Raw genomic sequence first — 20,748 nt, 5'->3', positions numbered from 1 at the left:
ACCTGACAGGGGTGCTGCGCCCTCCCCCACCTCTCCCCACTGCTGTCTCAGGTGAAGGCTCATGCCATGCATATTTCATAGATGATCCACACAGGGGCAGAGATGCAGCCGCACTATTCAGCCACAGGCCATAGGAATGGAGCTCAGCATGATGGAATGTCTTACACTAACACACTAACACACACTAACACACCGTGTACATACACACACAACCCCCACAGACTCGTGTGTGAGCCAGGGCAACCCAAACAAATATGCTGTCTCAGTGAATGCATGTATGCACTCAGGATCCTCACAGCATGTGTTACCGCCTGTCATACAACCACAGCTTACATATCATCACATTGTGACAATTAGCGCTTGTTCTCATTCTCTGTAAACACTAAGTATTTGTGGAGTCAACACACTCAGGAGGGGAAGGGGAATTCCTTTCCATGCACACTAACTGTACTCAATGAAGGAGACAACTCTGGTCTCACTAAGTAACTGCTAGATATTCATTTATTTGTTCAGTAGACTTCATTGTGCATCTAGCTCAAAAGCAGACAGTAACTTTATCAGGAGATCAGAGCTGTCTGATTAAATATAACATTTCTTTGAGGTGTAGCCAAAAATTTAGACAGTTCTTTTTATTGAGATCATGAGATATATGTACTTGTGTGCTTTGGACATTTTAAAAATAAAAACCTGAAAATGTCACAGTGTACTGGGTCACATCCTTAATGGGGAAACCATACTGCATTTCTTCCTGCACCGTGATGCGTTCAGGGGACGACTGTTGCCATCTGTTTTCTTCATTCGTTCTGTTATTCATCCGTCACTCAGACACCACTGATCAGGTTTCATGTTGTTTGTGAGTGACGTCTCTCGTCACTTTGTTTTGGCACATGCTTTTACAGTGGTGCAACACTGCCGACTGCACTCATCAGATTTAAAGGATCGTAGCAGAGGATGCACTTCACCACTTTTCAAACTATAAAGGGAGGTCCTTTAGCTAAACGTGAATCATGTTCACTGTTCACCATTTCCCTTCTGCCTGAGTTTATGGGCTGCTCTGACAGCGGAGTAGCCCTTTTAACAGAGTAAGTCAATGGACTGTCCATTAAATGTCCATAAAAAGCACTGTAAAGGCTCATCTTGCTCTTGTGAGTGCAGGACAGTGGTATGCTGATGTAAGCTGACCCAGTGATGTCGTGGGTCCCTGCTCCGTCTCTCTGTTCCTGAGTCATTGTGCTGTCACACCCATTAGCATTGTCGAGCGTCCTGCAAGGACAGATGACAGGACGACCACTTAACTCAATTTCTCCTCCTGTCCCTCTCCTCAGTTATTCCTCTCGTCCTCCTATGCCCCGTCCCTCCTCCCGCTTACACTCTCCTCTGTTTTTCTCTGCAGGGTTGGAAAGTGGTGGTGTGACTTTGAAGGAGCCCGCCTCAGAAGGAGAGATCGAGAGCTCTGCGCCGGTCACGTTGCGCTGTCATATTGATGGACACCCACGGTGAGTCTCCATCCCTGTCACCTCGAGATCAGAGGTCACAGGGTTAAGGATCATGTTGAGGACTGTACTGAAAGACTATTCTTCTGTCCCAGTTGGCCTCTCTCATGCCCTTATGTTCCTCTTTACCTATTCTTCTTCTTTCCCTGATTTTCCTCAACTTTGTATCTGATCTTTTTTTTTTACTTCATCAATCATTATGTTCCTGTTTCCCCAATTTGTCTTCCTCTCCTAAACCTCTCTCATGCCTGTCCTCTTTAATCCTCCTCTCCCTCTCAGGCCGACATGCCAGTGGTTCAAGGACGGGGTGAAGCTGACAGAGAAGAGCCATCAGATCAACAACAAGGAGAGGACGCTCACCTTCAAGAGCGCCAGTCCAGACGACAACGGCCTGTACTACTGCTGTGCCAAGAATGCAGCCGGGCACGTCTGCAGCAACAGCAACTTCACACTTAACATCATAGGTGTGTGTTTGTGTATGTCTTTGCACGACAGTGTGTTGACCTGCTGCATCATGTAAATGATGGAAGGTTTCTTGGTCGAACTCACATACTTGAAAAATGAATTTAACGAATAACAATTTCTTTATTAAGTTTCTATCAAATGAATTCATCAATGAACCAAATAGTTTCAGCTCTAGTTTTCGTGTAAGTTATAATCACATATCTTGTGCTCTCAGTGAATTTTGCACACATTAACACACCTGCCAGGAAGTGAGTTGGAGAAGAGGGTGTGTAAGGACCATTAGTAGTGAGAGAGAGAGAGTAGGAAGTGAGAGAAAGTGAAGGAGCTCCTAATGTGATTACCAGAGAGTGTGTTAGCACCTTCCTCCTCCGCCACCCACGCGGACAGAAACAACATCATAAACATCCACAGAGAAAACAATAACAGCGGCTCCCTCAGCAGCAGCGTCGTTCTGCTGATTCCTCTTTCTAACTGTAGATTGCACAGACAGTTTGTTGTGTGGGGAGGTTATTTGTTTTTCTGCAGGCTCTCAATATGACTTCTGCTGTTAACTCTGTGTGTGTGTGTGTGTGTGTGTGTGTGTGTGTGTGTGTGTGTGTGTGTGTGTGCGCGTGTGTGTGTGCGTGTGCGTGCGCGCGTGCGTGCGTGCGTGCCCCTGTAGTACAGCACATACAGCAGCACATCTGTGCAAGAAACCTGATGCCTTGTTCCACTCTAATTAGCCACCTGCAACACAACACACACAGACACGCTAGGTTAGCACCTGGGTGGAGGGAGAATGGATAATTGTTGAGTCTCCAGTTACCATGTTGCCACCCTCTGCTCTTCTATGGGGCATCACTTTAGGGAAGGTTTGACAGATTTAGACAGGTTTTCAATGCACGGTCACAGCTCTTTGAGTTGGGGCCTCTCCACCGACTTCCTGGGTGGGCCATGTGTGCTCTGAGTGCACGCCTTTCTGTAGCCATGTTAGTAATACTACTGCTGGCACCATACTTCCTTTAGCTGTGCACATTTGAAATACTCACACACATAAACTTGGATTAGGTGTATTTTTGTGTTCTTGATTTTTTTTTTTATTGAGCTCAGTGCCCTTCAGCTTCATATTTGGAGTATAGCAAAGTCTTAAAAATCTGTGTGGTTATTCCTCCTCCTCTAGGTTGTACTGTACCAAATCTCCACTTTTGGCAGGTCAGGGCAGCCTGGTCCAGTGTAAGCCAAAGCTGAGGGGAGTTTGAAGGCAGCTGGCAGGGTCACAAGGGTCAAAAGAATGTGAATAGTGGGAAAATACAATGCAGTTTAAGAATTTTTGTGTGATTTGAAATTGACTGCAAAAAATCCTGCATCCTCCATTTAAAATAAAAAAACAAACAAACAAAACGATGAGTTGACCCCCCCCCAACTCCAGTTTCTTGGAAAAGCATCACTTCAGATCATCACAGGGAAGAGAGAGATGGTCTTCCATGTGTGATTCTACTATCCAGGAGGTAAAAAGGGAAGGAGATAATGGTCCAGATAAGCTGCAGGGCCTGTTCACTGACCTCATTAAGGCTCCCCAGGGCCCCTGAGGTGTTGACACAGGCACTGCCACCTGAAGGCTGCCTGCTCACCAGCCTCACACTGCTGTTGGCAGCTTTTAATAAAGCTCAGAGTAAATCGGAATGATGCAAGGGTCTCCACACAGAGGGAACTTGATGGTCTGATGCCTGCAGATGTAATCATGCAGATGTTTGTCTACCTGTCTAACAGATAAGAGTTTCCCGCGGCCGGTGGTCACTCCTGAGGACCAGGTGGTGTTGAAGAATGAGGAGGCTGTGTTCCACTGTGAGTTCACCGCCGTGCCGGCCCCCACGTTGGAGTGGTACCACGAAAATGAGCTGCTGGTAAACAAGTCTCGGTATGTTCAGAGCTAAATCCTCCTCATTCTCATCGTCCATCTCACTCCCCCAGTTCTTCCTCTCACTCTATACTCTGGGGCTCCCCTCTCCCACCATTCCCCCTCCTTACTTACCATTATGTAAGCTTCAGCTTCGGTTATTCCTTTAAACCCAATGAGGTGGAACCCTCTCGTCTCAGCTCTCCGTGTGCTGTTTCAACTCAGGTTTAAGATGAATTGCACATTAAGGAATGTTATTACTGGAACAGAACACTGTAAAGTTTTTCTGCGGTCTACTATACATCACTCGCCTTTCTCTCCAGCCTATCACAAAAGACTTTGCAGCTCTCCAGTGTTCACGCGCTGAGCGGAAAAACCCCTCTGGCTACAATCAGCTTACCAGCATGTGCCTTATAAACGCATAAGCACTAGATAATAACCCATTTCTATACATTGTACCAAGCATACCCCCTTGGTTCATAGCACCTCATGTTAATACATAGTCACACTATAGGCAGGCGCTTCCACATGGAGAGTGAGCCTGGTTTTGAAAAAGTGATTATTGTGCTCACTAAGCGAGAGAGGTGAAGGAGTCCAATATCAATAGTTAGTCATTTGTGTAATGAGCCTGTCAGAGGCAGGTTGGTCACTTAGGCAGTGATGACTCAGCACCAGGAGTACAGAGGGATGAATGATAAAGCATGAATATTAAAAACACAGACTGCTTCTTTAAAAAACCTGGCATGATTGTAGTTAAGGTTTTCCAAGGCTGCCTGGTCTTTTGTGTGTTTATTGATCAGGGCTGATTATAATGCCGGAGGAATGCAGCTCTGCAGAGGATATCATCTGTTTTGCACCTGCACTGCTTAGACACCCCCCCCCCCACCCCCACCACCTCCCCCACCCCACCACCACCACCACCCACCACGCTCAGATTAATTGTGGATATTTGTTGTGAATTGTTTTTCATATGTGTGAAACTAACCAAATATAACACCATGAGGCTCAAGGCTATTCCTGCCCCACTCTGGAAGCAAAGGTGTGAAACCATACCCATTCTTTCTGTGAAGGATCCATGCAGCTATAAAGATGATTGCCTCTTAAAAAAAACTCCTTTGTTCATTTTGTTTTGTGGTTATTTTATTTATTTCCTCAAGAGTGAAGTAATCTTCCACAGACTAGTTTTTCTCATGTGGAAACATACACAAGCTCCCAAAGCTCATTTCCCTCCTGCTTATTGAACAGAGAAGAAGAGATGACACAGAAATATCACCTCTCCTCAGGGAATCCACTGCAGAGCCGTTTAGACCTGGATATATTCTGCTTTTGGAAACTCTTCTCAGGAATTTTACAGCAACCTAAGTGCAACCAGCAGTGCCTTCACTTAGTCCTCTCTGCTTTACATATTCACTTTTCCTGTAATGCTCTGCAATGACTTTGTCACATAGCAGTGATGAGCTGTTGATTTGTCGGCTCTGTGGAGCAGATTTCCTTGCTGTGTGGGATTTCCAACTCCCTATCTGTCATCCCTGGAGCTGGCCTAAGGTCAGCCTTTAATTACTTCTCATCTCGTCCATCTCTGGCACCGATACTCCCTGCCAGAGGCCAGCCATCAGGATGGGCCTCCTAAAGCACAAAACTTTTTAAAATTAACTATGTGAGACAGTTCTCTTTGTGTTCTGTGGACTAATTCTCACTATTTACTTCAACCTACTTAGAGCAGCAGATGGTTTGGGTTTAGTGAATCGGGCAATTCAGATAGCATCAGGTAACATGCCAAGCACGAAAAAGTGTGCCTCTGTTAAAAAATAGCCTAAATTTTCTGGCACTCATGCATTGTCCTGTTTGGCAAAGCATCTCCAGCTGCTGCTCCAAGCAGTCCAAAACAAATGGTAAGAGTTATTCACAGAAGGCATCTGAGTGAGATTTGCTGGGGGGTAGTTGCACCAGTACGTTTCTGTGACAGATTGTTTGATTATGTAGATTTATAAAGTGATCTGTTTCCTCTCCACAGAGTGATCCTGCTCTCCAACGGTACGCTGCTGATCACGCAGGTCAAACCCAGGAACACAGGGACCTACAAATGTGTCGGCCGTGGTCTCAGAGGGTCCCATGTTACTTTGGAGGCCTCCCTCCTCATAGCTGGTACACACACACACACACACACACACATTTGCAGTTGTTGAACTGGTGAGAGATAAACACCTGTGATTGTGTAATCTGAGCGTGAGAGGGGCATTTGGGTTACATATTTATCCTGCCCTCCATCTCATTGTGCTCTCCCCTCCCTCCTTCTTCTGGCTCTTTCACTTAGAGCCAGATCTCTCCAATGATAATCACATCCCCTTATTGACATCCGGCCCAGCTGTATCCACTGCACACACTGCACTGGAGCATTTTCCTGCTTCCCCTCCATACTGTTCCCTCCAACAGTCCAGCTGTTTGCCAAGCTCATCAAGCTTCCTCCAAAGTGTAACAGCACCTGGCTGAGCAAGCAGCAAAAGTAACAGTAGATAACATAACGCTGTGAGTCAAATGGGCAAACAAGTAGTGTAATTATGAGGTTGTATCAATGTTTAATGTCATTACAATCCCCCCGATGATTTCTGTCCAACATTAGCTAAAATTTTCCAGGAATAAATGATAAATTCCAGATAAGCAGGTGTATGAAATCACTCTAAAGTGAAAACCAAACATCAGGGCTATAACAAATATAACTTTGTGGTTGTGCATAAAGGTCAGATTCAGATACATGCAAGTAAAACAATGTAATATGCAAGTGGAGACACATCAAAGCTGTTTTAATATTGCATATAACAGCGCTGCTCTTTGCCATTCCAACCCTGACTCTAAAAGGAACTTAACAGCTTTTAAATGGCTGCTGGAGCTTAAAGCGAAAACAAGCTGTAGTATCTTCTCATCTTACTAATCAGCCAGCATTTTGAAATGCAAGTGCATGCAAGTCAAATATTTTGGATAAGCTTAGGGGTGGAATTTCTATGCGTTTCAGAGTCCCAAACACTTTATTCCTCTCAAGCAGCCCCTTTTCCCCAAGGGTTTTGGATTAATGAGGTACGACTGTATCTGCAGTTTTAACCCAGTGAACCGCGGCTCCATTTAAATACCTTAATTCACCTAATCTGATGGTAATCCCTGCAGGCATTATAGGGGATTGTGTCACAGTAGAATTCAGCATTTAGGGACAGGTTTAAACAGTCACTCCATCATTACTCCGCTTCATTCACTTCACTGCTCCCCCCTCCCACCCCCTCCACTTCTCCATCTTCCTGCTCCACTTCTCTTTCATCTGCTAAGAAATGTGTATTTTCTTCTGTTCTCATTAATTGATTTCGATCTTAGACTCATAGAAGGTCGTAACCACTCACCAGCTTTCAGGGCAGTGTTGGCCAATAAAGTATTAATGACTTCCATTCGGGACACACACAGTATCAAACCACACAGTAGTGGGAGGTCTTGTAAGTCTTTAGACTACAGATCACATTCCACTTTCTGTGTAAGGGCTGCCAGTTTTGATATGACCCACCTCACACAGGCCCGAGTTAATTCCCATACTAAGAGCAACCTATATACTCAGCTCGCCTACTGTGCACTTTGTTCTCTAATTACTGTGGTCTGTGCTACGAATCAGAAGACCTTTTCAAACAAGACCGGAAATCTGTTAACAGAACTGTGAGATGGCATTAAGTGTGCTCAGGGCCGCTCATGAAATTCAAAATCAGTAATGCTTCACTGGCTTTGAAGACAGTTCGATGATTATCAGGGTTCTTGCGTAAATGGAAATCAGTTTCACCGTTCAAATTGTTACTTCACGCTGAAGATTGTCTTGTCTCTCTGCCATCCATTACAGAGATAGAAGAAATGGTGTCCAAGATGTCAAAGGTTTTCACCGCGGACACCCTTCAGAGAGTAACCTGTCGCCCCCCACGCGGACGACCAGAGCCCGAGGTGTGGTGGGAGAGAGAAGGTCAGCGGGTTCCCACAGAGGGCAGAGTGTACCAGGACGGCCTGGATCTGGTCTTCAGTCCCACAGAGGAGGGAGATTCTGGCACATACACCTGTGTGGCCCGGAACAAGGCCGGAACCAAGACACAGGAGGTCACCTTCACCGTGGCCAGTGAGTCACACGCAGTCCACTCTCAATTTAAACATTAGGTTTGGTTCACAGGGCGAACTACAGCGGTTGTCTAACTGAATTTCTTTGCCTCAACAAGGCAGGGAGAAACTACAGAAAGATCCTATCAAATGGCATTATGGGAATTGTAGGATGCAGTGTTTTTGGAGCTTTACTCATATATATTTTTAAAACGTGTCTGCTATGAGTCTCCTTACCACCTTATTGAAGTACAGTGCTAAATCAGTTACAACAGAGAGAGAAAAATCTGATGGAATGTATCCTAACCAGGGCACTCGTAGGGAATAGGATGAAATATTTTTTTATCATAATATAGAAATACAGCATCACATAAGAAAATATTATCATTTAGTTTTAGAAATAGTGGAATGTTTTTTGCCAGTAGAACCTGAGCTGAAAAAGTGTACAATTAACAGAAGATTGTCTAATTCATAGGTCACTGAATCACTCTTTAATAAAACAGTAAGTCATGGTAATTTATCTCAGGATCATGGTTACAACATCTACCGCATAGACGGGGTTTATATATGGTTTCTTTGTTTAGTCTGTACAATCCACCAAACTCATTAACACTTTGCATATCCCTTCAAGGCTTATGTTTCTACTGGATGTGTTAATGTAAAATGTCATTACTGATATAATGTATTCTCTGTGTGTGTGTGTGTGTGTGTGTGTGTGTGTGTGTGTGTGTGTGTGTGTGTGTGTGTGTGTGTTGTGTGTTTGTTCTCCTGCCTCCACAGCTGCCCCTGTGTGGGTAACAAGGCCTCAGGACAGCTACTTAGAGGAAGGTAAACCAGGTTACCTTCACTGTCAGGCTCAGGCCAACCCTGAACCTGAGGTCACCTGGCTCCGCAACAACATCATGATCACACCTGAGGTGACTAACACACACACTAACACACACACAGTTAAAGTGTCTTTTTCTGACATGAAAACTGTCTTGGTCCTTATTTTGTGATATAAGAGGACATGACTTTAAAAAAAAAAAAAAACACTTCTTTTTTTTCCTTTCTCCCCCAGGACTCTCGTTTTAAGTTGTTCCCTAATGGCACCCTCAGGATCAATAATGTGGAAGTTTATGATGGACAGATGTATGGCTGCGAAACCAAGACTGTCGGCGGCCGACTGTCTGGGCAAGCAAGAGTTATTGTGCTTGGTAAGCTGTGGGGGAATCTCTCAGTTGATCAATGCGTACAGTAGTTCATACAGTTCAAGTTATTCCCCAGTCTGACTGAATGATAATGTGTAATGAGTGAAATCACATTCAGGGCATAATGAGTATTACAGCGCTGAGGGAAAATATGAGACAAATGTGGTCATGCCTGTGGGCGTGTGTATGCGTGCATGTGTGTGTGTTTCCTAAAATAGGAAGAGTGGGTCCAAGTTGTGTCTCTGGGCGTCCTGCAGGACACCCACGGAGGTGTAAAATATGACTCATACACGGCAGCTTTATTCTAGCCTCCATTTTAACACGTTGCCTCCATGATAAATTCCTATCTGCTGCTACAGAGTTACTGTGATAGATAGCCGGGCATGTCAGTGTTTTGTCTGGCCAATCCCTGTTTATATGATCTCAGCCTCAGATAGACCTCACTTGTTATACACATCAGATCTGTGTGCCTGTAGCCACATTTCCCTGAATGTGTCTGGACATGATTTGCATCAGCTTAGTGTCATTTCATCTGCAGTGTGAGTTGCACAAAAGAGGCTTTGACATCACCCCCACCCCCCACCCCTTTTTTTTGTGTGTGTGTTTACCACCTATGTCATGTGTGTGTTTTGTTTTGACTTGTGTTTCAGAGAAGCTGAAGTTCACTCCGACGCCCCAGCCTTCTCAGTGCCTGGAGCTGGATAACGAGGTCAACATCCAGTGCTCTGCTAAAGGCAGAGAGAGCCCCACCATCCGCTGGACCAAAGCAGGTGTGCACGTAGCTGGCTCACACTATCTGTACTAAGATAAGGATTGACTGTTTGTTAAGGAAATATCTCATCCGAAAAGCAGCAAGACCCTTTATTCCATTATGACTAATGCTGTTTTCACAGGAATATGTAGAGACCTGTAGAAAATCTGCACTGCGCAAGATGTGAGGGAGATTCATCATCATGGATCATTTCTCTCTTCATCTGTGTTAGCTATGATGGAGTCCATTTAACCACTTGGCTACATCATGCAGCCTCAGACACAGCCCTGCTAACCCCCCCTCTCATCCCTGTGTGTCTCTCTGTCTCCCCCTGCAGACGGAGGAGAGCTGCCGCCTCATGTGGAGCAGAGGAATGGCCAGCTTCACTTCACCAAAGTCACACGGAGCGACGCCGGCAACTACACCTGCATCGCTTCCAACAGCCTCCAGGGGGAGATCAGAGCCATGGTGACCCTCACTGTGGCCGGTGAGCAGCTCACTCATCATCCTGGAAGCAGGAAATGATGAAAGAAAGGGTCATGCTACCATATTAGTCACCAGTGCCACATCAGAAGTACTTGTGGTCTGAGTGTTTTTGTGGGTGGTTTTATGAGGAGACAGACATTGATCATGATCATCAAGTGGCAAACGCAGCAGCTTTTATTGTATGCCTGGTGGTCTGTTTACAGCCCTGTAATGACTTGCTTTTTGGTAGTAGAGTGTAACTGAGAGTATGTAAAGGAGATGTTATGGCCCAGTTGTGTTGAATTAATGAGCTTGTTTGTGTGACCTTGTGTTTTTTTCTTGTGCACAAATAGTGTACATTCGCTTTAAGGTGGAGCCAGAGAATACAACAGTGTACCAGGGTCACACAGCCATCCTGCACTGTCAGGCCACCGGCGACCCCGAGCCTCACATCCACTGGATGGTTAAAGACAAGACGCTGGACATCACTAAGAACAGGAGGTAAATGAAACGGTGCAGCTCAGCTATTGTGTATTATAGTTCGTAATTACAGGGTCTAAACAGAATTGATTGCAGTTTCATTGCTGTGCATTCATCATAGATTTAGCTTGTGCTAATATAGTATTACATACCTGAGTACAATGGGCTTTATGCGAGAACGTCTCGTGCAAACAGATTTGCTCTTAAGTGGCACGTAAGAGGGATTCAGGAGAACTTGTCACGCTTTCTCTCAAGTGTGAACAAAGTTGGTCCAGACCTGTTGTACAAGTCACGAACAGATGTCCGCCTCTCCACACAGGGAGATAAAAACACATGTTGTCAAGCTTGTCCTTACAGTTGTAATGCCTTTATATGAATTAATTTAGAGTTTAAATGTGTTTCCAAGATCAAGCCAAAAAAAATTATCGTATCATTATTATGGCTCAGTAATTTACTAAGAAAATTTACTAATCCTCTTTTTGTGTATTTGTTTTGTTCGTTCTTTGGCATATTTTCATATGGCAGCTTCTACATTTCAGTAGCTACAAAAGTTCTCTCACTCCCACAGCAGCCTCAGGCTCTTCAGGCTGGTCACTGTCCATGTGAACTTCCTCCATTGTAACACCTGACAGTGTAACTTTACCTACATGACCAGTGTAATATTCTGTTGTCCATCTCTGTGACTGTCACATATCCACTTGAGATTTTTGGGAATGAACCCTGTCCACAAACAGAGTGCAACAGGCAGCCTTATATGCTGACTATGCTAATGCTCAAATCTCACAGACTAGCTGGCCTCCTCCTCTTTCCATCTTGTGTTTGCTGTGAATTGTGGACCTCCAGACCTCCACCGTCATCTGTCCCGACCTTTCTTTCTTCCAGGTTCCAGAAGATGCCCAACGGCTCCTTGGTGATCACAGATGTGACAACAGATGACACAGGCAGATATACCTGTGTGGCCGGAAACAGCTGCAGCATCAAAGACCGTGTGGCTCAGTTGTACGTAGTGGGTAAGTTTATCTTACACACAAACACACACACATACACACACACATACACACACACACACACACACACACACACACACACACACACAAATATATTTGCACAGGCTTCCTTTATCAGGAACAAAGGTGCACACATGGGGCATAAGCCACGGTCACAAGTGTAGGATGAAGGTATTAATTAAACTTCACCCTCTGCCTGTCATCCATCTCGACAGGTTAATAACCACGGCCACATCTCTGACGCCACAGCTGTCACTGAGGTGATGGGATTGGGCAGACGTTAGATCTAATAACGCTTCATATTCTGTGGCTCTTTATGTGCTGACTGAAGCTGAAAATTACAGTCACACTCTTGCGCTGGTGTCGCATATCAACAAATTTTCTCCCAAAGTAGCAGGACAGAATTCCAACTTAGTTCAAAACAGGAGACAATTGAATTTAGTTGTTTGTCGCAGCTTGTCGGGGTCAGCGTGACACCACAGCACTGTGTGAACAGGGCAACTCAGGAAAAAATGCCTGTTGAATGATGGGACCGTTCCCTTTTATATAGGACTAAACTTCAAAAGGAAATGACTGTTGGATCTGGAGCACAGTAAACCATATCTTATTCAAAGTGATTTGCATATTTGCATCCACCTTTTCACTCTTACAGCCTATTTTTTAAAGCCTGTTCTTGCAAAAACTTAACTTCCCTTAAATACTCACTCTGGTGAAACAACAGAATGCTGTATATGTTATGTTACATTGATTTAAGGACTGTGATGTATTAAAGATAACATGTCAAGTACTTTTTCAAAGCATTTCTTTTAAGCATAACTGCATGTGTCCATCAGACAAACCAGTGCGTGACAGTGGTGAAGAAGACGACAGGGCTCCTTACAAGATGATCCAAACCATCGGCCTGTCGGTGGGAGCCGCTGTGGCTTACATCATTGTAGTGCTGGGTCTCATGTTCTACTGCAAAAAGAGACGCAACGCCAAAAGACTGCAGAAAGGCCAGGACGGGGAGGAGCCAGAGATGGAGTGTCTCAATGGTATGTTGTGGAATTTTTGGGTAGACGGTTGTAAAATCAGCCAGCGGGTTAAGTTAGTAGTTGTTGGTCCCTCAACTTCATGGTTCTCAAAGCATTGTTGAAAAGTCTGGGACATTTGCTGCCATCTAGTGGTAATCCTGGGTGTTGCAGTTAACATGTAAAATGCCATAAGTTCAGATGAATTTGATGAGACATTAGCTGTGTCTTTATTACATACTACACATATATATTATGCATACAGAAAACTTTTTGAGCTTTTTGAGTGCATAGGTACACACAGGAAAATGGAGAAGCTGCTCACAGCTACAAAACATTTGTGGATGATAGTGAAAATGTTCTTGGAACACCTCAAAACACAAGAAAGTACTTTTCCAACTTTTTATTTTGGAAAAACATTTGCTTTCCCTTCATGAAATTTAATTGGCGGTGAGCTACCAGAGCTGCAGTTGGAATTATGTTTGACAGGGCAACAACAATCTGCCAAAACTGTATATTTTAAAGATGACCTATGAGCACAAAGCTCTGTTAAGGCCAAACATTTTCCTCCACTAGATCCAGAAAATTCTCCAGATCTGCACCAGATTGTACAAACCCATAGATCTCTACACCATTAACATTTTTACGTTAACATCCATAGATTATTTCCTGAGAAACTGACTGACTGTTGAAAAATGCCCCACCATGCAGTGTAATGGAAAGTGATTTAAAAAATCCTAGATCTACCCCTTTAACCAGATCAGCACCAAAACTGAATGGGTTCTTCCCTGGCCCAAGTGTTCCTTCACCAAGTGTGTGCAAATTACTTCCATACTTTTTTCATAGCCTTGCTGACAAACAAACTATCTCCTTGGCAGACATAATAAATAGCACATGCTGCACAGTGCTTGTATGCAGTGTGGAACTGGGACAGAGCGGTAGTGGGATATGTGCAGGCACCATTTTGAACATACCACATGACTCGATGTAATGTCTGTGTTTGGGATTTGAACCTGTGCGTGTTGTGTTGTGTTCATCAGGAGGGGCTGTTCAACAGAATGGCCACACTACCACTGAGATTCAGGAAGAGGTGGCGCTCACCAACATGGGGACCATTGCAACAACAGAGAAACGCCACAGCCACATCAACAACGATAAGCTCCACTTTCCTCGAGCAAACCTACAAACCATCACTACTTTAGGTAGACTTGTTGAAACAATTCTGTTTTGCATATATTAACTGAGAATGAATGCACTTGTGTTCTGATTTAATAGAAAGTGACCTGGTCTTAAGGCTGCAATGTCGTAGTCCGTTCACCATGTAGAACAAGATGTGTGATATTGATTGTTGAGCATCTGCTCTGACATTTGCTTTGTGGTGGGTGAATGTTTGCTCAGGTAAAGGGGAGTTTGGCGAGGTGTTGCTAACCAAAGCTAAGGGTATCGAGGAGAGCGAGGAGGAGACGGTGGTGCTGGTGAAGAGCCTGCAGAGCAGAGATGAACAGCTCCAGCTCGACTTCCGCCGTGAAGCTGAAATGTTCGCCAAGCTCAGCCACCCCAACGTCGTCCGCCTGCTGGGCCTGTGCAGGGAGGCAGAACCCCACTACATGATCTTAGAGTACTATGACCTGGTAATTACACAGACGCAGAAGCCACACACATATTATGATGATATACGTTTTTATTGCCTGATATAATGCTCCCTCTTTTTTTTTTGCTTTTATCATCCCAGGGAGACCTAAAGCAGTTCCTGAGAATTTCCAAAAGCAAAGATGACAAAGTCAAATCTCAGCCTATCAGCACCAAGACCAAAGTAAGTGTTGAATGTTGCACCATGATTGACAGCTCATAGCATTCTGCTCACCATCTGCCATGCAAATGATACAACATATAAACGTACGTCAGATTAAGCATATATGCTGTGCTGTTCCCATTCCTTGTGAACTCATGTTTCCTTAAAGCAGTATTCTGGCATTTTAGAAAATACACTTGATGAGCAGATCAGTACCACTCTGTCTGTATGTTCAACAGAAAGCTAGACCAGGAGGCAATTAGCCGAGTTTAGCATAAAGACTAAACAACAAGGCAAAAAGAAAGAGAGGTGCCGTCTGTGGGCGGCACCTTCAAAGATCACTGATTAACACATAACATCTTCTTTATAGAAAGAAAAATGGGAAGTAGTGGTTTCAGTGGGAGTTGTGACTATTTCTTGGAGTCTTCTCGTCATCGTGAGGTTGCCAAGCAACGAGAGGGGAATTTTTTTCAAACTGTTGAAATAATGAAACCAAGAAAAACCTCAGTAATTTCTGCTGCCATTTCAAAACATATTATCAAAGTCACTTTAGCTTAACAGTTCATCTGTTCTATGTTTTGCTGTTTCCCTCTCAGGTTTCCATCTGTGCCCAGGTGGCTCATGGGATGGAGCATCTGTCCAATCACCGCTTCGTTCACAAAGACCTAGCCGCCCGAAACTGTCTGATCAACAGTCAGAGGCGCGTGAAAGTGTCATCGCTCAGCCTCAGCAAGGACGTCTACAACAGGTCTGTCAGAAACCACACTGCACTTGATAATAATCACATTTAAAACATCAATGAAATAAATAAATGAATTCTGGGACATCTCAGTGCTTCTCATCTGGCTAATATTGTTTTCATCTCCTTGTCATTTCTCTTGCGTACATGTATGCAGTGAGTACTACCACTACAGACAGGCATGGATCCCGCTGCGCTGGCTCCCAGCAGAGTCTGTGTTTGAGGACGACTTCTCCACCAAGTCTGATGTGTGGGCCTTTGGAGTGCTGATGTGGGAAGTGTTCAGTCATGGGGAAATGCCACATACCAAACTCAGTGATGACGAGGTGCTGGAAGGTTAGTATGATGCTGTGGCAGCTTATTTTTAGTCCAGGTTCTGATTCAGCAGACACAAAAAACAAGATGAGAAGAAGAAGAAAGGATGTCACTATTGGTGATTAAACTTGTCTGAATTGTCGGGTAAAGGTGATATGTTGTAACATCCACAAGTCTCCTTGTTTCTGGTTTGGTTTAACCTCCCTCTCTGTGCTCAACTTCCGCTCCTCTAGGTCTGCAGGCAGGAAAGCTGAAGCTTCCCATTCCAGACGGATGTCCCGCCAAAATCTACAAGCTCATGGTGCGCTGCTGGGCGCTAAGCCTCAAAGAGCGCCCCTCCTTCACAGATATCGTCCACGCCCTGGGAGAGCTGCCCTCCGACAGCAAAGTCTGAGACGACCATAACAGCACATGAGAGGGGAACTTTACCAACGTCCTCCCCCGAAAAGGAAAGACAGGAATGCTGGATGCTAGTTTCACACATTTCAGGGAAGAAGGTTGAGGAGAAAACACTTTTTATATGCATTTCAAAACATGGGTGTGTGGATAAGACTTCTTTGCTATATCAGTGGAAACGCACTCACAATTTGTGTGAATGGCTTCTCGTGAGCAGTGCCAGGAGTTAACGTTTGCCTTAACCGCAGCATGGATGACCCTGCCCCCCTGTCCCTGTCTGTGGTTCCACTGTGACCCTGCCTGCCTGCCTGTCTGCAGCCGCTCTGTCCCAGAGACACTGTTTCACGGAGCCTCACAACCTCAGTGCCTCTACCCCTTCACACACGCACACTCACCTAAATTTCCAACTGCTTTGTAGGGATTTTAGTTGCAGTGCTCTCACTGGCTTTGGTCAAACAAAAATTATTGGTCAGAACTTCAGGAAAACCCCCGAAATTTAGGTCCATCGCACTGTTAAATCTTCAGTGTTTTCTCATTCATCTAGAACCAATCTTGAAGGGAAAGTGGGATGTCATGTGACTTCAGTGGAGCGTTGATGCTTCTTAAATATTCTGTCAACCACTTTTAAGTGTGTTGAGTGAGATTGTTTCAGCTGGTCTGCTTGAACTTAAACTCCAGTCAGCTGCATCCTGAGTCCACCACCCTAATCCTGGAGGAGACACCCAGCTACTCTGACACCCAGGGACCCACCACCATCCTTCAGTGTGAGTGTGTGAGTGTGTGTGTGCGCGCCACTGAACTGTTCCCATGCTACAGTGTACGTTCAAAGTGGAAGAGGAATGGGGTTCGTATGAAGGTTTGTTGTTGTGAGGAAACTTGTGGAAAAAGTCATCCATGTTGTAACAACACTTCAGGAACAACAACAAAAAAAAGATCAAGTTTATAGCCAAGGAATATATTGAATGGATGAGATTGTGCTAGTGTGGGCTTTGTACGTTTTTTTAACGAGTGTGTTCTGTTCTTGTATTAACTTTAAGGTGCTTCTTGGTCACTACCTATGGGTAAGAATACCCATTATACCACATTAATATCATCATGGTGTCTCAGTTGCAGGATGCAGCCTATCACTGTATTTAATCTGCAACATAATTTCTTCAGAGGTCCAATCACAATTTCCCTCCCGGTCCAGTTGTTTTGTGCAATCCTGCAAAGAGGACCATCACACCAGGCAATGTGTACATAATGTAGAAGCCATGCACTAACTTCACTTAAAAGAATATCCCTCTTTGTTTCTATCATGTTGTGTAGAAGGACATGCAGGCGCCTGTTTATTTATGATGAAGGTCCTGTCTTTTTTTTTTTTTTTTTTTTAACTGTGTTTATAATAGAAAGGTACTTCTCTGATGCTATGTATTCATTCTCATGGTCCATCTCAGTGTGCGTTCAGTCTGGTAGCCAGCTGAATATGCTAACACAAAGTACAAAGGAGGTCAAAAGAGTGACTGCTGGTCACCAGTACTCATTTAAGTGCCTGGCAAATGAAGGATTATCTTAACTGTTTCCCTCTTTTTTTACATTATCTAATCAAATGCAATGGCCTTTGTTTATGAACTTGTTTTTATACGTTGTTTTTAGTGTAATGTTTTGTTTTTATGAATGCTAGGCACTCACACCTAGACCTCTTTTTTTTAATCTGCTTCAGCAAATGTTCACAATAATCACAGATATATACAAAAGTATACATGCTGCTGTCAATAAAGGTTCACAGTGTTTTTACCCATTGTGTTGTGATTTATACTGTTGGCCTCTTCAAGAAGCACATCTGTAAAGGATTGTTAGTTTTTTTTTGTCTACCCTTTAAGTTTGGTACGAAAATCAACTTTCCATTAATTTAAGCTTGCTTGAGATCACACTGAACACACCTTTTAGCCTAAGTTTGTGTCGTAATGCAGGAGCAAACAGGGATTCATTAAAAAATAAAAAGTAAAAACTTAATGTATATAAGCAAACTCCAAATTAGGTGTTTGACTGCTGGAACATGTTGCATTCATGTTCTATCTTCAAAACCAAGATGCTGTGAACAGGATAAGGAAAAATTGTTTGTTTGCTTCATTCATTTTAAAATCGTTACTACTTATAAGCTAAGAGAATACATTTTCATGATTGCTTCTGCTTACAGCTGCTTTAGCTCACAATACTGTGTGCAGTAAAAATAATAAAGCTGACAAAATGTTCATCTACCTCAAGTAAATCACCACATTGATTCTCATACTGTGGGAAAACAGCAGAGAGTGTAAGTACACAATAATTCAACTCAGTTTTATTTGTATAGTGCCAAATCATAATATACATTATCTCGAGGCACTTTACAGGGTACGGTCGAGACCTTACTGTGTTATAGAGAAAAACCCAACAGTTCCCACAAAGAACAAGCGCTTGGCGACGGGGGGGAGGAAAAACTCCCTTTTAACAGGAAGAAACCTCCGACAGAACCGGGCTCAGGGTGGGCGGCCGTCTGCCTCGACCGATTGGGTTTAGGAGGAGAAAGGAGAAAAGAGAGAGAGAGACCAGGAACAGCTGTGTAGGTAATGGTGTTATCAATAATAATGACAGATAACAGTGGTTAATAGTAAAGATGAGTAGTGGTGGATCTGGATCCTGCTGCTCCAGAGGCAGAGAGACCTGCAGAAAGAGAGGGAGAGAGAGAGAGAGAGAGAGAGAGAGAGGAGAAGCACAAACTATGGGGGAGAGAAAAAAAAAACAAAGTTAATGGCATGAAGTCATAGAGAGAGAGAGAGAGAGCCCAGTGCATCATGGGAATCCCCCAGCAGTCTAGCTCTATAGCAGCATAACTAAGGGATGGGTCAGGACATACCCGAGCCAGCCCTAACTATAAGCTTTATCAAAGAGGACAGTTTTAAGCCTGATCTTAAAGGTAGAGAGGGGGTCTGCCTCCCGAACCCACACTGGGAGCTGGTTCCACAGGAGAGGAGCCTGATAGCTGAAGGCTCTGCCCCCCCCATTCTGCTCTTACAAACTCTGGGAACCACAAGTAGACCTGCATTTAGAGAGCGAAGTGTCCTATTAGGAAAATAGGGAACTATAAGCTCTCCAAGGTACGATGGTGCCTGACCATGAATGGCTTTGTAGGTGAGGAGGAGGATTTTAAATTCTATCCTGGAGTTTACAGGGAGCCAATGCAGAGAGGCTAACACAGGAGAGATGTGATCTCGTTTCCTAGTTCCTGTCACTACTCGTGCTGCAGCATTTTGGATCAATTGGAGGCTATAAGTCTTAGAACTTGCCTTTGAACTGGGTCACAGGTGATATAAAACCTATATGCAGTTTATAGTCAATGGGCTGCTGTTTGTAAAGCCGCCTCCAGTCATAGCTCCTCTATTTTACTGGTGAATTCAGAGTTCTCTGATTTACCACTAGAGGGTGGGGTCTATCTTCTGCAGGTCTTTTAAAACTTGACCCCAAAGGCTTGCTTTCTTCTCACAAAATTATGTTCAGAGTTTATCAGGATAACATGGCCTTTTATAGTTGCAAAAGAAGCCTCCATTAGGAATCACTTCTGTCTTGTAACAGTGACAGTGTTCTCCTTTATCTGATAGATGTGTCATCTTTTAAAATGTCGGCTGTTATCTTCTGTCCACAGGCAACTTCGGCAGGTAACTGTTGGTTCTGAGGCCTCATAGGTCCCCTTTGCTGTTTTTGATGGGAATGTCCCCTGTATTGTAGCCTGTGTTGAGGCTGGGTTGTCTGCTGCAGCTGTATGGTGAAAGATAAAGAGGCTCAGCTTCAGACTTGTGTGTGTTGCCATGTGTGACATACGACAACATAAGCACACTGAGGGTAAGTCTGAAAGAAACTCAGTCAGTACCTGTAACAACCTCTTCCAGGTGCATTTACACCTCAGTGAGCTCCTGTAAAAGCCTAAACGTTTCAATAAATACCCCCCTAGCAACGTGCCTACAAATCTTGGATGAGAAACCACTTTCAAATACCATAATTCATGGCATTTGTTTTAACCTGCCTGGTGTACCAGAGGTTACTGCATCATTAAATGCTGTCAGATCAGTTGCCAAACACACACTACCTCAGTGTTTCAATTTCACTAAAGATTAGTAGGAGAAGAAAAGGTGTGAATAAGATGAACAGCTGAACTCCACTGAGCTGCTTCGGCGTGATGTGTGCGTGCTGTGCTCACTGCCATGCCTTCCACTACCGGGACACTTCAAGAGAACAGAGCCACCTTTAATGTTATGAGTAACACCTGTGCTGTTCCTACTAAATTGTACTGTCCGCTTTGAACGGCCTGTGGTAAAAAAAAAAAAACTATGCAGGATGAGAATTGATGTGTAGCACAGGGACATGTTGAAAGCAACTTGCATGTAAGTTCCTATTAAAAAAAAAAAAAAAAAAGTCATAATTATTGACCTTACTTTGTTGGTGTGGCAGCTCTCATGGAAGTGTTGTTGTTTGAAAGTGATAAGTGATTATATTCTGCTTCATTTTCAGGTGAAACAAATGAGTAAAAGTAAAAAAAATAATAATAATAATGAAAACTTACCTACACATTTTACTGTTACAATAATCTTTGAATCTTTGAATAGGTACACACATGTAAGTGCCTGGATTACTTTAAACAGT

The 20,748-nt window shown here is 43.9% G+C and overlaps 1 protein-coding gene across 2 annotated transcripts in view; it reads left to right on the top strand.

The window, feature by feature from the left end:
- ptk7b (protein tyrosine kinase 7b) overlaps window positions 1-17,868 on the top strand; it is a 72,908-nt gene extending 55,040 nt beyond the window's left edge. Inside the window, exons 3-20 of one of the 2 annotated variants that reach the window (XM_071481066.1) lie at window positions 1,394-1,496; window positions 1,773-1,957; window positions 3,708-3,855; window positions 5,849-5,979; window positions 7,703-7,969; window positions 8,728-8,864; window positions 9,008-9,143; window positions 9,788-9,907; window positions 10,226-10,375; window positions 10,707-10,854; window positions 11,716-11,843; window positions 12,674-12,874; window positions 13,891-14,052; window positions 14,249-14,481; window positions 14,583-14,663; window positions 15,239-15,390; window positions 15,539-15,717; window positions 15,930-17,868. In XM_071481066.1, coding sequence (XP_071337167.1) covers window positions 1,394-1,496; window positions 1,773-1,957; window positions 3,708-3,855; window positions 5,849-5,979; window positions 7,703-7,969; window positions 8,728-8,864; window positions 9,008-9,143; window positions 9,788-9,907; window positions 10,226-10,375; window positions 10,707-10,854; window positions 11,716-11,843; window positions 12,674-12,874; window positions 13,891-14,052; window positions 14,249-14,481; window positions 14,583-14,663; window positions 15,239-15,390; window positions 15,539-15,717; window positions 15,930-16,090 — 2,822 coding nt within the window. In that variant the 3' untranslated portion in view covers window positions 16,091-17,868. The remainder of the gene's footprint in view (window positions 1-1,393; window positions 1,497-1,772; window positions 1,958-3,707; window positions 3,856-5,848; window positions 5,980-7,702; window positions 7,970-8,727; window positions 8,865-9,007; window positions 9,144-9,787; window positions 9,908-10,225; window positions 10,376-10,706; window positions 10,855-11,715; window positions 11,844-12,673; window positions 12,875-13,890; window positions 14,053-14,248; window positions 14,482-14,582; window positions 14,664-15,238; window positions 15,391-15,538; window positions 15,718-15,929) is intronic. The other variant, XM_071481067.1, reaches the window with a different exon arrangement.
- The last annotated feature ends 2,880 nt before the right edge of the window (window positions 17,869-20,748 follow it).

The sequence above is a fragment of the Trachinotus anak genome, unplaced genomic scaffold, assembly GCF_046630095.1.
Source record: "Trachinotus anak isolate AG129_WGS33_773 ecotype Australia unplaced genomic scaffold, CSIRO_AGI_Tana_v1 ptg000007l, whole genome shotgun sequence".
NCBI lineage: Eukaryota > Metazoa > Chordata > Actinopteri > Carangiformes > Carangidae > Trachinotus > Trachinotus anak.
This window is presented reverse-complemented; position numbering and strand designations above follow the sequence as displayed.